At 37.2% G+C, this 19074-nt stretch overlaps 1 protein-coding gene across 1 annotated transcript; it reads left to right on the plus strand.

Annotated features, from left to right (window-relative positions):
- The first annotated feature begins 10910 nt into the window (after positions 1–10910).
- On the plus strand, positions 10911–15505 carry LOC107589789 (C-C chemokine receptor type 6-like). The gene is made up of 2 exons (XM_016278316.1): positions 10911–10985; positions 14429–15505. Exon 2 carries the CDS (start codon positions 14444–14446, stop codon positions 15503–15505), a length of 1062 nt encoding a protein of 353 aa, XP_016133802.1. The 5' UTR covers positions 10911–10985; positions 14429–14443.
- The last annotated feature ends 3569 nt before the right edge of the window (positions 15506–19074 follow it).

The following is a 19074-nucleotide window of genomic DNA, read 5'->3' on the forward strand; positions in this document are numbered from 1 at the left end:
TTTTCTGATAAGAAAAATAAAAAAATTTTATATATATATATATATATATATATATATATATATATATATTTTTTTTAAATCAGTTAACAAATAAATTACCTTCATTTCGATGCTTAAAGTATACCCTGATTGGAGGATACTAGTTAGATAACTTTATGAAGCTACAATTACAGAAAAGAGCATATTTCTCTGTCCCATTGACTTTGAGCTATATTTCCATTGCAGTGAGAATAACTTTTGTGAATTCATATGCTCAATACATGATTGAGTAATCATAAGGGCTTCTCTTGCATTTTTCCTCTGCTGTGAAACTGCTATGAAAAGGTCTTTATTCACAGGCATCTGCTTAGTTTCTTTTAGCACTACACTCTTAAAAATAAAGGTGCTTCATGATGCCATAGAAGAACCTTTTTGTCTAAATGGTTCCATAAAGAACCTTTAACATCTGAAGAACCTTTCTGTTTACAAAAGCTTCTTTGTGACGAAAGAAGGTTCTTCAGATTATAAAAAGGTAAGAAAGAGATGGTTCTTTAAAGAACCTTTGACCGAATGCTTCTTTGTGGAACCAAAAATGGTTCTTTTATGGCATCGCTTAAAGAACCTTTTGAAGCACCTTTATTTTTAAGAGTGTAAGTCACACTGTTCCTCTCCCAGGTTATGTATTGTCCATATTGTGGGCTCGAATTGGCTGGACATATTGGATGCTTTCGCTGGGTTATATTAAACCCTATAACTGTAGTCCATATGAGCTAAATTTCAAGTGTTCTAAAGCCATATAAAAGCTTTGTGTGAAGAACAATCAGAAATTGTTGTTTTCAATGTCTTGAACCGTTCACTGACATGAGCTGTGTCACAGTTATGTGTTTAGTTCAGTCTCTCTTGGTTTCAGTTTCATGGACTTTTAGTTTGTTCACAGTCAGTTTCCTTTTTCCTTTATCTTAGTGGACACTAACTGCGTCATCACAGCTGTTCGTTATTAGCTCTTCATCACTGTGTATTTAAGTTGTGCACTCTTCTTTTTGTGTCTGGTATTGTTTGTGCAAAATAACTTTGAATTATTTTGAATCTTCATCTGACGTGAAGTGTGACAAGCTGTCTCCATACACATATTTTTAATAAAAAGTTTGGGATATTGAAAAAGAAAAAAAAAAAAGATGCTCATAAAATTGTAAAATGTGCATACAAAAGGAATGCACTCAGTTGAGGTGGCTATTTTTTTTTCCGGTAAGAAAACATGCACTTTGTGACGAAAGAAGGTTCTTCAGATTATAAAAAGGTAAGAAAGAGATGGTTCTTTAAAGAACCTTTGACCGAATGCTTCTTTGTGGAACCAAAAATGGTTCTTTTATGGCATCGCTTAAAGAACCTTTTGAAGCACCTTTATTTTTAAGAGTGTAAGTCACACTGTTCCTCTCCCAGGTTATGTATTGTCCATATTGTGGGCTCGAATTGGCTGGACATATTGGATGCTTTTGTGGTTCCTGTGGTAGCAACATTCAATTTTTGGCACCTTTTCTACAGAATGGTAAGCTAGGGTGACCATACGTGCCATTTTCCCAGGACATGTCCTGGCCAGGATTTCTATATTGCCTAAAATATCTAGGTTTTGGCTTTGTTTGCGTGTGCAGACCGATCGGTCAAAAATCAAATACCATACATCAAAATACCATACAAACGGTTCCTTATATTTTCAAAATGCTCTCGAGATATTTTGATGTCATACACCGATCGGTCTGCACACGCAAACAAAGCCAAAACCTAGATATTTTAGGCAATCTAGAAATCCTGGCCAGGACGCGTCCTGGCAAAATGCCACGTATGGTCACCCTATGGTAAGCTCTACTCTACGTCAACAAAAAGACACCATGATAAACCCACACAGGTGATTGTGATTATTTTGGCTGATTAACCCTCCTATAATGTCATGGGTCAATTTGACCCATTTTGACTTTTGAGTTGTCTGAAATACTGGTTAATTTCTTTTTTTCCTCTCCTTGAAATTCTTTCACCTCATTAAGGGTCATGAACTTGTATGCAAGTTGTGGACACATGTTACGAAGAGTTTTGTATGCAACGATTTTGTCAAGAGTCATTCTGAGCCTAACACTTTCAAACTCATAGGTAGTCTCACACACAAAATAAAAACATTTATTTGATGGACACTGTTGTTATGTCTTGTTCTCGCTACACTGTGAAGTTGGAAGGGAGCTTTCCCACATTTCTTCTCAGTGCTGCAACAGACTTTGACAGACACAGAATTACATTTTACAAGTTGAGCCAGGTTATAGTATGACATACAGAACTAAACTAATACATTGCAAATGTTGTTTTTTTTCTTCAACATCAACATAGACCTCATAATACAACGTAACTTTTAAAAGTGTTAAAGGGATCATATGATGCTGCTAAAAAGAACATTATGTTGTGTATTTGGTGTAATGAAATGTGTTTATGCGGTTTAAGGTAAAAAAAACACATTTTCCACATACTGTACATTGTTTCTCCTCTATGCCCCTCCTTTCTGAAACGCGTCGATTTTTACAAAGCTCATCGGTCTGAAAAGCGAGGTGTGCTGTGATAGGCCAGCTATCCACAGTGCGTTGTGATTGGGCGAATACCTCGGCCTCTGTGTTGATTTCCTACACTATACTACAAAAAAATCCAACCCTTAAACCTACCCCACACCTGACCCTAACCTTAACCAGTGAAATTGACTGCACGGTGGGATTGGCAATTCCATGGGTGATTCCCGTTTATTAAGCAGAGGTTCAAAGTTCGGTCCGAACACCACTGGCCATGAGCTTTGGGCGAATTTCGAGCCCCGGGACACCCCCGTTGCTTAGAACAAAGCCATAGAGTAAAATCTTTCCCCTGCGCTGCGCTGAGACGGCTCGTGGGTAATTCGCATTTATATCATTAAGCAGAGGTTCAAACTCCAGTCCGAACACCACTGGCCATGAGCTTTGGGCTCTGCTCTCACGGAGAATATTTATTTATATTGCATATTTTATTTTAGATTAATTAGAAACATGTTGTTTAACTTATAAAGTTTTATTTTGCAATTTAAGTCAATAACAATTGGCTGAAGTCAGAGCCAATGGTGAAAGTCTTTGCGCGACGAGACAGTCCTCCATAAAATGTGCTGCACACATCTGAATATTTGGGTTGAACTGTTCTGGAACAGTGTTGTAAATACAACTTAACCACTGTTTTCTAATTGTGTCCTCTTTTGGAAGCCAAACAAAGTAGTTTCACTTTCACAACAAAACACACAGCATCTTGTTCACGGCAACAACAATACAACAGCGAGAATCAAAGTTACGCCTTCTTTCTTTGCGTGAACATTTGGGCAGCGTTATGCAAATCTTCCCACATCGTGACGTAGACATGTGAGGGCGTGTTAGAACGAGCCATTTTAGGTAGACGTGGTTGACTCTTAAAATGAACACTCCACTATTTTTGAAAATGGGCTCATTTTCCAACTCCCCTAGAGTTAAACAGTTGAGTTTTACCATTTTCGAATCCATTCAGCCGATCTCCGGGTCTGGCGGTAGCACTTTTAGTTGCAGCTTAGCATAGATCATTGAATCTGATTAGGAGCGGGCTCGTGAGCGTACGCCTTACTAAACACTGGGACTGGAGCAGGCTTGGGAGTGGATTAGGGGACTGGAATGGATGCCACTGCCTCAGGAGGTTCTGCAGCATGACGGGACGAGACTCTGGAATAGCGACCATGATGGGACGAGACTCTAGAACGGCTGCTGTGACGGGACAAGACTCTGGAATCGCGGCCATTTTGTGAAGAGACTCTGAACTGGTAGCCATAGCGGGACCAGGCTCTGGAGTGGCAGATACTGCAGGAGTGCCGTGTTCCTCCTCCACAGCAAATGCAGAGCCACTCAGTTGGAGGGCCATATCGATGTAAAACTCCAGAGTCCAGTGAGGATTATGCAAAGGCATGAGTGAGCTGAGCGGCTCAGATAGCCCACCACAAAAAAATATCAAGCATACCTGGTCAAAAGGTGTTAAATGAGCCAGTCCAATAAAGTCCTCAACATAGTCCTCTTGGTATTGGTATCGATATCAAAATAGTGACCTATTTTGATAGTGACAAAAATAGGTCACTTTGTTCTAAGCACACTGCATTCTCATGCGCACAGCCAAATACATAATAGTAGAATACTTTTCTCTTATGGATAGACATAATTCTATGTATTATAATGAATCAAGATTAATGAATATATTCCACAAGTGCAGCCGTCTTCACCAAGTACTAACACAGACCCAGGTGACGTACAAGCAGCCTCAGTACTAGCACAACCAGAAGTTATTCAAACCAGGACTGGATTTTTCTTAAAGACAAGCTCAGAAGAGGGTTCCATTCAGGCTTATTACAGAGACAGCTGTCAAATGGGGAAAATATTCCCAGGAGCTGGCATTCATACTCCGCCAAAAACAATGCTATTTTTATTGTTCAGGCCTGGCTCCCAGCACCCAATCAGAGGGTTGGCCCACCATGGCCCCCCAGCGTCAGTGTGAAAGTTACTTGCGACAGTTGACAGAATTGTCTTTGCCCGATCAGTCCAGTGATAAATCTGTCATGAAAGTTTATCATTTGAATGTGTTTTTAAGCCTTTTACACATGAACAAACACACAAACACTCGAACGCACGATCACAAAATTAAGTTATCTTTCACATTTTATTGCGCTTGAACAGACAGATACACAAAGTTAAGTCAAAATACCCATCTTGGGGAGTATCCTCAAACAGTTAATTATGTCTTAAGTGAACGTAAACAGTTTAAAAAGCAATCTGATATGTATCATTATACTGGATCCATGTATTGTCTCTTAAAGTGCCCACGCTTAATTTACCACCTGCTGTTGGTATCCTAGATGTTAATCCAAGAAAAAAAAAGAAAATAGAGAGAGAGAAAAATCCCTCACTGCTCTTGACTGAATACACTTTAGCTTTAACAAGGATTGATATACATTTAATTTATACACTGACAACCATGCGGTGTAATTTTACATTAGATTATTCCATTTCTCTACCTGAACACCTACAAACCTAAAAAACTTAAAGCAGTGTTTAATTTGTATCTTTGTTCTATTTATTTTTTTGTGCTGATGCTTGTAATTTGTTTATTAGCACTTATTTTATTGACTCTTCACATGTCTAATAATGATCAAACTTTATATTTTTTTAGGCTTGTAGTTTTTGCTATTTTATTGAAATTGAAATCAAGAATTGTAAAATTTAACTTGCATCTTAAATGTTAGTCATACAAGCTTATTTATTCGAATACTACTTAACATAACAGTATTATTTTCAAAACAATGTAAATATTATAGTGATATAAATAGTTATTTTATAAGACCTGCATATTTTTTAAATCAAATCTAAAGTTCCCAAATCAATACAAGATATATATCTATATATGTATATTATATAGATCTTGTATTAGAGAACAAGATCTCTAATCCCCCCTCCCCACACACACACCCAACTGGAATATCACTTGGCCCACCCTTCATCTAATATCTGGAGCCAGGCCTGTTTTTGTTGTAAGCTCTTTTCTACAAATTACTACAAAATAATAAAGGAATGTTTGACTGACTGGTCGAATATCAATGCCATCCTAAAACACCATGAGGGTAGTCCTGAACACAAACTATAGGGCCTTTCGCACCGCGGGAACCTTTTCATAGTACCAGAAATAATTGTGGAACTACCCACTTTGGCATTTTCGCACCGCCGGAACTGGGTGCGATTTTAGTACCGGACTGCCTTTTTCGAGAACCAAATTAGCTCTTACTCCGGAGCAGGGTCTAACCAGCACAACTGGTACTAATCGTGACGTAAGTAGACATTGATTGGCCAAACGCGTATGAAAACGCCCTCACCCGCCATGATTTAAAATGCCGTGTAAACATTGTGTCAACTTATTTCGCAAGTATGGAGAACAGCGTATACGTCGACTTTCCATGTCCATTGTGAAACCCACGAGACACAACAAAAAACACAGCTCCGATCACAGCATCCTCCATCCTCCTGTTGTTAATGTTGTTGTTGAACGCCACGCACAAATGACATCGCTGTCGACCGGCTTACGTCACTTCTTAGTACACACTCTCAGCACGAATGCAACCCTTTAAATGGTACTGGGAAATCCTTCGCGCAAAATCGTCCCAGTACTTTAGTACTGTACATTTAGTTCTTTCACGGTGCGAAAGGCCCTAATATGCTTAAGTGGAGAGAACTTGATCTGCACTTAAGTCGGGGACAGACTCTTGGCCAGATACAAATTACAATTTTGGAGGCTGAAAGAAAGATGGTGGGATGTCCTTACACGTTTAAAGGACATGTAAGGAAAGAAACCTAGTATTCAGGGGTTCATCAGACAAACTCTTCCTACCAAACAATGGAAACTTCTTAAAAGAGGTTGAATTACTGGCAAAATTTGACCCCCTTATGGAAACTCATCTCAGCAAAATTAAAGATGGAGAGACACATGCTCATTATCTTGGGCAGCACACTCAGAATGAACTGATACATATTGTGAGTGACAAGATTCTGGAAGAAATAGTGACTAAAGTAAGAGACTCAAAGTACTTCTACATTACCTTGGACTGTACACCTGACCAGGGGTTTAGCCAATGTTCCCTCTAATATTTTTTTCTAGCAGAGCAAAACATTTCTCTATTGGGTGGACATTTTGGCCACTTGACTTTTTACTTTCTGGAGATGATTCCGGGGCGAGGACAGGAGTCGAGAATTCCAGAGGCAGCGCCATGTCCAGGAGCGCGAAGTCAGTGGCGGCCGGTGGTCTTGATGGCGAGCTGATTCTGAATCGGTGCCGGACGCTCTCCAGACACCGGAGGACCCCTTCCCTCCACCTAAGTCCAGTGGTGTCTGGGAGGTACACGGGGCGATAGTAATTAGCCCCGATCCAGAACAGCAAGTTGAGTGTGGCGTTGTCCAAAGCCTTAGCCGCAGTGAACCTGCAGAATTCCCAAGTGTACTCCACGAAGGGGAGATCCCTGCTGGCTAAGGCGGCGAAATAAGGAAAAAACAGGGAAAACAAAAACGGGGAGAAGGGGCGCCGCTTACTTTTTTTTTGTTTTGGTCCTGTCTTCTGTCATGGTTTGCCAGGCAAAGGAGCTCGAAGGAGTACAACGGAGGCAGTCTTTAATAAATTAATTATGGTGAAACAGGAGAAAACAACCTCTTAACACAACGGAGACAGGACAAACAAACTGAGGAAAGGCAGGACTATTTATACAAAATCAAACAATGGATTAATAAGATAATTAATGAACACAGGTGGAAACTAATTAACAAATCAAGCAACAAAGGAAAACTAGGACAAGGCAGGTAGAACAGAAACACAGAACATACACGTGACAAAATGTCTAGGAGTTTTTTTTTTTTTACCGTTCTGTGATCATCTGCTATTTCCAGCACTTAATCAAGCCACTCTTCTTTAAGACATGATGATGTTTTATTTCACATGTCATTGCGTTTGCGTTGGCTCTCGTGTTAAGTGTATTCAAGTATTTGATTTCTACAGAGACTCATTTGGCGCACATCATTCTCTTTCTATGAAACCTGTTAAAGGGTTAGTTCACCCAAAAATGCAAATTCGGTCATTAATTACTCACCCTCGTGTCGTTTCAAGCCCGTAAGACCTCCGTTCATCTTCAGAACACAAATGAAGATATTTTTGATGGAATCTGAGAGCTGTCTGACCCTGCATAGACAGCAATACAACTGAAATGTTCCCAAGTCCAGAGACGTAGCAAGGAGATCTGTAAAATAATCCATGTGACATCAGGGGTTCAACCTTAATTTTATGAAGCTACGAGAATACTTCTTGTGTGCAAAAGAAATTTTTCTTTGTCTCCTCCGCATCACCCTGTAGCTCCATTTTGGAGACTATCAGCTGGATGTAAACAATGCTGTTCTGTGTCAGCTGCTAATTAAATTAATTTAATCATCCCCTGCGATACATGAACAGTGTTGATCCGAGATGTTGTTATCTGTGATTGTGATGAACGTAACATGAGGCTTCTCCCGCTTGCATTGTGATCTGTAAAATTAATACCCACAATATTTATTTTAAAATATTTTATATATCCCTCCATGGCATATTTAAGTCCCACTTGAACGGTGGTCCTTCTGTGTCCAAAATTTATCAAAAAGATATAGGGACAAGGTTTTCACACTGACAGCTGTCATTGTAAGACAGTTAGCAACTCTGTTAGTTACTGTTTCGAACTCGGACAAACTAAGGGGGGCGTGGCTTTCCGATCGGTCAATTCAATCAAATGGCTTTCCAACTCAGTTTTTTTTAAGTGCATATTGGCTGCATCCGAAAACCTGCCTCGCTGCATCGCTGCCTTATCAGGCAAAGACTTTGCAGGCAGCGGTTTTACAAGAAGGCACCTCATGAAACTGATTTCGGACAAGCTTCTGAGGCAGCGTAACGGTTAAAACCAATCTACAACAAAATAGACGAGTTTTGGTGATAACTAAATGGATATTTAATTACTATAATACTGATTACGTGCAAAAAGTTAGTCAGAAATATACATTTACACACAAACTGACCACCAAACGCAACTTTCAGACGCCATCTTTATTTTTTAGCTCAACCGTCATGGAATGGAACGCACAGGATTGTGGGATATCAAAGACAGCAAAGGATACATCTATGCTACCTTCAAAAATCGATCAGATGAAGGTATCTCAAGCGACAGGAAGTGAAGCTAACTTTGGATTCGGACGTGCATTGATGCCTTCCTACCTTGGAATGCATCCTCCGTAGGCAGTATTTTTTCAGTTTCTGACGCAGCCTTCTGTTTCTTCTATTTCTTCACGCTCACAGCTTAAAAGGAGAACATTGGTTAAGACTGTTATCAAGTTTATGTTGGACTATTGCATTCTGAAGCATCATTCACATGCTTCACTGTTTTGTTTCTACTAATAAAGTCTGTTTGAGTTAATGACATTTTACCTGTGTGGATCTTCCTGTTTGCTGACATCTGTTTAACCACTGCCAGTCTAGTATGCATGTAACAATAGCTATATAACCTTGAAAACAACATCTAATGATATTTTATGTTTTTATATTTTATTTGTTTTTTTGCATGTCACATTTAGAAATCAGCGGATGTCAGAGTATTAGTAAAACCTAGTGTCCGTTCCTTCTGCCATGTCACTTTGTAAACCTTTACCAAAGGCAATCTCTTGCAGAATACAATAGGAGCCCGAAAGAACAACACAGGAAGATGTCTTGGCTGGCTAAAGACGCAAGTTCAAAATGTAATGAAATGCTTTATTATTTGTTTTGTAGGTCAGAAAATGTGCTTATCAAAAGTTATCACCATAACCTGATTAAATGTCAGACGCCTACATAAGCATACACACATACTGACATGAACACCCATTGCTTATTACGATGCAACTGTATAAAGTGAACTCAATTCTAACTTTTTTTCCCCCACATATTTTTATAAGCCTAACCATTAATTTACTTCATGTTGGTAAAAGAAGAGGAATCAGTTGCAGGAATTAAAAAATAGAAAAAAAACTAACTAACCAGGCAAGAGCTAAAAAAAACAAGAGTGGTTTAATTCTTTATTTTAACAAAATAAAGAATTAAACCAAATCTCCAAATTTGCATAATAGGCAAGAGAACAAGACAAGATCACAACTCACTGCAGACAAGTTCCATGTTAACTGTCAGAGCAAAGATTATATCTGGCACAGGACAAAAAAAAAACAAGAGGGGAGTATAAAGGATGACGAACAAACTAAAACTGGAGCGAGCCCTAATGAGATGATAAGGTAACAAGAGGGGCAGGTTAACAAAAGACCACAAACACCATGTGTCAGCCCTGTGATCCAGACAAATAAATGACACAACATAAACCCTGAGCTGATCAAACTGGCACCCTAACAATTTACCCTGGTATTGTAACAACAGTCATCGAGCCTCATTGACTAAAGATAAGCAAAAGGAATTTCTGCAGAAATAATTTTCAGTATGCCTATATATATATATATATTTTTTTTTTACATTTTTACTTTTTACATTAGCACTTTGGTTTCATAATGGTAAAGCTATGTGACTTTAAGAGCAGGACTGTCAAATCAGAGTATGGTTGTAAATATCAGGGTAAAGTTATGAGGAATTATTGTATTTATTCATCATACCCATACTTTAGGGAACAAAAAGTGCATCAATGAACTGACTTTAGCTGGAAAAATCATTTGCATTTGCGTTATTGACAAACTATTTTCCTGTTTAACACTGTAAAGCTGCTTTGACACAACTAGTATTGTATAAAGCGCTATACAAATAAAGGTAAAAAAAAGAAAAAAGAAAAAATTGTACAGAATATTTTTTAAAACCAAGGAAAGAACAACAACAACAATAATAATAATACACTGAAGTTTTACTAAGAGATGCACTTGGAACAGTCAGACAGACAATGCAGCCATTCTCTATGTTCCTCTGTTTACTTCTCAGTTTTTGTTTGTTGAGGTCAGCTGATCCATGTCTTTTCTACTATCAGAGGTTTAATTAGACAGATTGGTGTAATGTTTTTAAAAGAACAGTCCCTCAAACTTTATTATATATATATTTGAGAGATCAAAGCTTTCAATGTAGGTGGTAAAATGCCAAATGAGCTTTCTCATCCGTGTAGGAGGACAAAAAGGGCATCAAAGAAGAAGCCTCATCAGATAGAGGAACCGGGTAACAACAGAGACATTTGATCAAAACTGTATTTGTGACAACACCTACCGCATGATCTCACATGTGGGCCGGTCTATAGAAACATAAAGGAACACAGTGAGAGGAACTCCACACTGAAACAGGTGCATCACATGTGAACTGCTGAAATATTCCTCTCCTCTCAAATCAGTCAGAGAAAGAGACAGTAAGAAGGACTTTAAAGAAGAGGCCGCTTTGAGGTACAGTATTTTAAATACAGATATTATCCTGTTGGTGTTCCACTGTACCACCTGTGCATGGTGCACTGCAAGTTTTAGGCATTTTAGGCAAATTTTCATTTGGGTTCATTTGATGAAAGTGCATTTGTTTGCTGTAGACTGTGGAAAACGTGCTTTTATTTCTCGTAGTTTTGACATACTTGACTGAATGTTAGAATTATGTCAAGTCACATTTATTTCTATAGCGCTTTATACAAATATTTCAAAGCAGCTTCACAGGAATAAACAGGAAAATAACTTTGTAATAATGTTGTAAAATTAATCAGTTTGAAAAATTAATTCAACTGCACTATGAGCAGCTCTACAGAAGACAAAACGTCATTATTCAGCTCTGTTCAGTTCAAGTTTTGTTTTCATCCGTTAGTGTCGGTGCAATTCAATCTATTATATTACTGGATAATTGTTTAATGCTTGAATACTGAAACGTGCTTTTATTTCTCGTAGTTTTGACATACTTGACTGAATGTTAGAATTATGTCAAGTCACATTTATTTCTATAGCGCTTTATACAAATATTTCAAAGCAGCTTCACAGGAATAAACAGGAAAATAACTTTGTAATAATGTTGTAAAATTAATCAGTTTGAAAAATTAATTCAACTGCACTATGAGCAGCTCTACAGAAGACAAAACGTCATTATTCAGCTCAGTTCAGTTCAAGTTTTGTTTTCATCCGTTAGTGTCGGTGCAATTCAATCTATTATATTACTGGATAATTGTTTAATGCTTGGATATAAATTGTGCATGTAAACAAACATTTTATTTTCCATTCCATATTGTTATTTTAATGATGCGTTCAGACTTTTAAATGTGCAGAAATACACCTGCAGTACTGTGTAGGTTTGGCAGTGTGTACAGCAAGCTGCTGAAACAAGACACACATTTTTAACAGGACACAAACATCTTTCATTTTTCGAAAGATGACTGTGGTATCATTATCTTATCTGCTATCTATACAGAAACAGCCATGATGCAGAAATATTTGCATAACTTCCTTATTACACTTGCATTTAGGCAATATTCTAGCATACTTTTGAAAATAGTACTTATTACGGAAATATGTTAATAGTGCAAGCTAATTGTAATGTTTTCGGACACTTTGCACATTGCACGTTACTTGCCATTGAATGAAAATGTATTATACTTTATATAAAAATTAAATTAGCTGAACTTTAGAGTGATTTGTTTAAACCAACTGAAATAGGACTGTACATGCTAATATATAATTTTATAATTATTTCTGTTGTCTTTGAAATATGGTTAAAATGGTAACTAAATTTAATTTCTATTCAGATTGTATGAAATTGAATTGTATTGTATTAGTCAACAACACTTCAAAAGAAGTGTACTTAAAAGCAGGACAAAAGATGATTAAAACACACAACTAAATCACTGATATTATACATGCCTCACTTCTTTCTGGTATTGTTCCACCTGTATTAAAAACTGCTGTAATAACACCTATTCTCTAGAAACCAGGGGCAGATTCAAATAATCTTGAGAATTTTCGTCCTATTTCTAATTGACTGTTTTTATCAAACATTCTTGAAACTATTGTTGCATCTCAGCTCCGGGATCATCTCTCCTTTAATTGTTTATATGAGCAGTTTCAATCAATGTTTCGTCCGAACAGTGTCAAGACTGCATTTGTGAAGATTTGTAATTATTGTTAGCAGCTGCAGACTCAGGTCTTTTATCAATACTCATTCTTTTAGACTTAAGTGCAGCATTCAATACAATCTCACACCCCATACTGTTAAGTAGATCGAAGTCCATTGGAATTACAGGTAAAGCTTTGTGTTGGTTTCGTTCCTATCTTACGGACTGTACTCAATTTGTACAATTCTACACCTGTTACCACTGGTGTTCCGCAGGGCTCTGTTCTGGGACCTCTTTTGTTTATCATTTATCTTTTACCAATTGGTTTTATTTTTAGGAAATATGGGGTTCAATTCCATTGTTACGCTGATGACACCCAACTTTATCTGTCTTCTAAACCTACCACTGTTTTTCCTGTCTTCTCTTGTTCAGTGTTTAGATGAAATAAAAACCTGGTTTTCATGTAATTTTCTCAAACTTAACAGAAATAAAAAAACGAAATACTTCTTGTCGGATCAAAAAATACTCTGGCCAAATCAAGCTGTCTGTCTATGACAATTGACAATTCTCTAGTTTCTATATCTAAACAGGTTAAAAGTCTGGGTGTCATCTTGGACAGCACTGGAAGCTCATATTAATAATGTTACATGTTCTGCATTTTTCCATGTACAAAATATTAGTCGTCTCCATCCTGTGCTCTCAACAAAGAGTACTGCTATTCTTGTACACGCTTTAGTAACATCACAAACTGACTATAATTCCTTGTTTTATGGATAATGCGTCTGTACAAGTTATTTCCAAAACTCCAATATCTGAGCAAATCTCTCTCCCTGTATCGTGTAAATTTTAAGGTCTTGCTTTTAACTTACTTACAAGGCACTTAATAATTTAGCTCCTTCATATTTATCCGATCTCCTTTGTATAAATACTCCTACACTTATCTTACGATCTGCTTCTGCCTCTGCCTCTGCCTCTGCCTGTGCAGTCGTGGCCAAATGGTTAGAGAGTTGGACTTGTAACCTGAAGGTTGCGGGTTTGAGTCTCAGGTCTGGCAGGAATTGTTGGTGTGGGGAGTGAATAACCATCACTCTATTCCACCCTCAATACCACGACTGAGGTGAGACCCTTGAGCAAGGCACTGAACCCCCAACCGCTTCCTGGGCTGCAGCACTGGCTGCCCACTGCTCTGGGTATGTGTTCACAGTGTGTGTGTGTGTGCGCACTTGGATGGGTTAAATGCAGAGCACAAATTCCTGCATTTAACCCCAGAGTATGGGTCGCCACACTTCACTTCTCTCTTGTACTTCCACACATTCGGACAACTTCTATGGGTTCACGAGCTTTTGGTTATGCTGCTCCGTATTTGTGGAATTCTCTACTGGTGGATATTCATAATAGTCAAAGTCTTGTGGTTTTTAAATCTAGACCTAAAAGCCTATTTAGGCAGGCTTTTATGTAATGTTTAGTTGCAGGTAGGCCTTTTGTTTGGTGAGTGGTTCTTTATTGATGTACGGTGTCTTTGAGTGTTGTGAAACCCGCCTATGTTTTTATAATAATAAAAACAGTGAATTAAAACATAATTCAAAGTAAGACTTTTAATTTGACATTATTACAAAGTGCATTTTTTTTTAAGATACAAGGTTGTGAAAGTGGACTCTCTTTAAGTACACTTAGTGGCCTTTTATTTAATTAATATTAGATTATTTGCAAGTACAGTTTTTTTCAAGTACACTTCTTTTCACAAGGGATGAGCTTCTGTTTGATCTGTCTGTTTTAATTCTATCCATCTCTCTCTTTTCTCTCAAGGTCAGCCATACAGTTATGAATGATTACACAGATAACTCATCTTATTTTTATTATGATGATGATGATGTGGAACCTTGTAACATGACATGGTTCAACGAACAGCAAGTGACCATCCCAACATTCATCTACTCTCTGATTTGCGCACTCGGCCTGGTGGGCAACGTTTTGGTCCTCCTAACGTACGCCTTCTACAAGAAAGCAAAAACCATGACCGATATCTACCTGGTTAACGTGGCGCTGGCGGATCTCCTCTTCGTCATCTCCCTTCCACTGATCATCTACAACGAACAGCACGATTGGAACATGGGCCAGTGGGCTTGTAAGTTTCTGAGAGCAGCCTACAGTATCAACGTGTACAGCAGCACGCTCCTGCTAGCCTGCATCAGTGGCGACCGCTACATTGCAATCGTGCAAGCCAGACGATCGGTTCAAATTCGATCACAAGCTCAGGTGTACAGCCGTCTCATCTGCTCGGTCATATGGATGCTTGCTTTTATCTTGTCTCTGCCTACTTTTATATATTACCAGGAGGTAAACAAGGAATGCATCACTAACTTTGAGGAGCATAACACCGCCAGACTCATGAAGATCCTTATTCCAAGCATGCAGATGGTCCTCGGGTTCTTGGTGCCATTGATGGTCATGATATTCTGCTACTCGTGCACCATGGTGACTCTACTCAAAGCTCAAAACTTTCAGAAGCACAAGGCGATCCGCGTGGTCCTGGCTGTGGTCTTCGTGTTCGTCCTTTGCCATCTGCCTTACAACGTGACACTTCTTGTCTACACCAGTAAACTGTTCAATGAGAGAAACTGCAAGGAAGAACAGGTGACTCTGATGACTTTGTCCATCAGCAGGAGTGTGGCCTACCTTCACTGTTGCTTGAATCCCATTCTGTACGCCTTCATCGGGGTTAAATTCAGGAGCCACTTTTGTCAGTTCTTCCAAGACTTGCGATGCCTGGGGAAACAGTACATTTTGGGACGCTCGTCTCAGCAGACCTCTGAGCTGTGCATATCAGCAAACAAAACTGTTGTTGGACAGCACCAAGAGAACCCATCATCATTTACAATGTGATAGAACTTTTGAGTGATTGCTCTCAAGGAAGCAGTGATCTGTGGATTGTTTGTTTGGTTCTTGGTTTGTGTTTCAGTTTCATGGATTACCAAAATGAAACAAACTTTTGGGAAACTTTTTGACTTCAGAATAAGGTTCCATTAATGCATTAACTGACATTAACTAACAATGAACAATACATTTATAACAGTGTTTATGAATTACATGTCATCTCAGGTCAAAATAATATTAATACATTCAAATTTTTATTAGTGTGTTAGTTGGCCAAATGTTGAAAAAAAAGAAGTATTTTCATTGTTAGTTCATGTTAACTAATGTAGTTAGCTAATGTTAATACATTAAACTGTATTGTAGTGTTACCATTTGTTTTGAAAGTATATGGTAAATACATTTGTTTTCTAAATATTGTCCTATTCAAATTAACTTTACTGTGGACCTGATTTGCAAGGCAAATGCATATCGGGGAAATGCATATCAGCCTTGTCAACAATGTGGTATTAAACCATATGAGTGTTAAGGTAAAAATGCATTTATCTGGTAAAAGGCTCAGTATAATGCATTATATAAATATTAAAAACCAACTTGAATAAGAAAACCAAAGCATTTAAACATTAACCATGTAAAGCCTACTTCAATGCCTCTAAATGATCAACATGATTAAAACATTGCTGAAAAACCTGTTGAAAATAATCTACTACGTGCCTTCTGTCGCCTGATTGATAGTTTAGACATTTTAGCAAGTCTATTGTGTTGCATTCTATTATTCAAACATCCACCTTCAGTTTGTGCTTCACAATTTCTTTTGCTGTTTCAACAAGTAAATGTAAGTAATATTTCAAGATGCACACTTACAACTTTGGTTTACTTGATTATCTTTTATTTTTTTTTATTTTTTTTTAGAAAAATCATGTTCAAATGTGAGTCTCAAATGTGATCATCAGGCTTTTGAGAAATGTTTATTTGTCATATTATTAGAGATATAGAGTGATGACTGATATTTATATCCTTTTATGTAAGTATCTGCTGTACTGTTATTAAAAATAAATAAATAAAGGCTGCCCACTGCTTTGAGTGTGTACTCGCGGTGTGTGTGTGTGTGTGTGTGTGGGTGAAATGCAGAGCACATGCACAGGGTCACCATACTTGGCTACACGTCACGTCACTTTACTTTAAATATCTTAATATAATTAATATCTTTATTTTTCTGAATATAATTTTGCTTCAGCCTTGTCAACAATGTGGTATTAAACCATATGAGTGTTAAGGTAAAAATGCATTTATCTGGTAAAAGGCTCAGTATAATGCATTATATAAATATTAAAAACCAACTTGAATAAGAAAACCAAAGCATTTAAACATTAACCATGTAAAGCCTACTTCAATGCCTCTAAATGATCAACATGATTAAAACATTGCTGAAAAACCTGTTGAAAATAATCTACTACGTGCCTTCTGTCGCCTGATTGATAGTTTAGACATTTTAGCAAGTCTATTGTGTTGCATTCTATTATTCAAACATCCACCTTCAGTTTGTGCTTCACAATTTCTTTTGCTGTTTCAACAAGTAAATGTAAGTAATATTTCAAGATGCACACTTACAACTTTGGTTTACTTGATTATCTTTTATTTTTTTTTATTTTTTTTTAGAAAAATCATGTTCAAATGTGAGTCTCAAATGTGATCATCAGGCTTTTGAGAAATGTTTATTTGTCATATTATTAGAGATATAGAGTGATGACTGATATTTATATCCTTTTATGTAAGTATCTGCTGTACTGTTATTAAAAATAAATAAATAAAGGCTGCCCACTGCTTGTGTGTGTGTGTGTGTGTGTGTGTGTGTGTGTGTGTGTGGGTGAAATGCAGAGCACATGCACAGGGTCACCTACTTACAACTTTGGTTTACTTGATTATCTTTTATTTTTTTTTATTTTTTTTTAGAAAAATCATGTTCAAATGTGAGTCTCAAATGTGATCATCAGGCTTTTGAGAAATGTTTATTTGTCATATTATTAGAGATATAGAGTGATGACTGATATTTATATCCTTTTATGTAAGTATCTGCTGTACTGTTATTAAAAATAAATAAATAAAGGCTGCCCACTGCTTTGAGTGTGTACTCGCGGTGTGTGTGTGTGTGTGTGTGTGGGTGAAATGCAGAGCACATGCACAGGGTCACCATACTTGGCTACACGTCACGTCACTTTACTTTAAATATCTTAATATAATTAATATCTTTATTTTTCTGAATATAATTTTGCTCAGTTTGGGCCTTTGAATGAAATGTGGGTATGTTTTTTCCCTCCTTGAGTAAGTGCCACATTCTCACTATTTCATACAAAAAAATGCCTGATGTATTAAATGTGATACTCAACAAAAACGTACATGAATACATATTTATTCCATAAAATAGTTATACAGTTAAATAGTTATAAATAGTTATAAAGGCAGAAATTAAATACTTTTCACATACAACAACATGACTTGACCTTGAGTAACATTATAACCACAAAAGCAGGAAACATTACAGGAGGAAAACCTTACTGGTGAAAGAGGCTTTTCAACCACTGCAACCACTGTATATATATATATATATATATATATATATATATATATGACTATTACCTCATATGTCAGGCTTTACAGGGTTAACATAAAACCTTTAAATATTAAGAAACCTTTACATATGATTGCCTGATTTGTTGAGTGAACAATAAAGCTCCACTGTGCAACTGTGACAGATCTGGTGGACAGACAGGTTTATGAAGTGATGAAACAGTGCTGTATTATGTAGCATCGTCGTGCTAGATTTGACTTCTGGAGTGTTAGATAGGGACTTTTGGCCCTGTGGTTGGAAAGGAGGCCCTCTATCTAAGTATATCTTTGCAAACTGTGGACAATGACACACTTCTGTGAATGTACATACACAGGTTACTGAAAGAAGTGGGATGATTATCTAAATTGAACAAAATGGGTCAGAGAGCAATACACTTCCAGACGTTGGTTAAAAAGAAATGAAACACTTTATAAATAAAACCTTTTTATTAAAACCTTCGACCTAGAGTAACATCATATCCACAAAAGTAGGAAACATTACAGGAGGGACTGGTCACCCTAATGGTGAAAGAGGCTTTTTAACCACTGCAGCAAAACATAGCTTGTCTTATCAGGAGTTTTATCTATTTAAATGAAGCTTATCGTAGTTCCTCGTGCTACATCTGTGAACAACACATTGAGTTTGCATGCAGATGCAATATGGTGTCATAAAATGCCCAAATTTACATTACAAATTCTCCAAACAGTTTTATGCACAGTAAGTTTCTAGGTCATTTAAAAATATATATATATTTTTCTGTTTTAATATATTTTAAAATGTAATTTATTACGGTGATGCAAAGCTGAATTTTCAGCACATGATCTTTTCGAAATCATTCTAATATGCTGATCTGCTGCTCAAGAAACATTGCTTCATATTTTTGTGGAAACCATAATACAGTATTTTCAAGATTATTTGATAAATAGAAAGTTCTAAATATTTTATATATATATATATATGTGTGTGTGTGTGT

Source organism: Sinocyclocheilus grahami, unplaced genomic scaffold (assembly GCF_001515645.1).
Source record: "Sinocyclocheilus grahami isolate Dianchi unplaced genomic scaffold, SAMN03320097.WGS_v1.1 scaffold120.1, whole genome shotgun sequence".
Classification (NCBI taxonomy): Eukaryota; Metazoa; Chordata; class Actinopteri; order Cypriniformes; family Cyprinidae; genus Sinocyclocheilus; species Sinocyclocheilus grahami.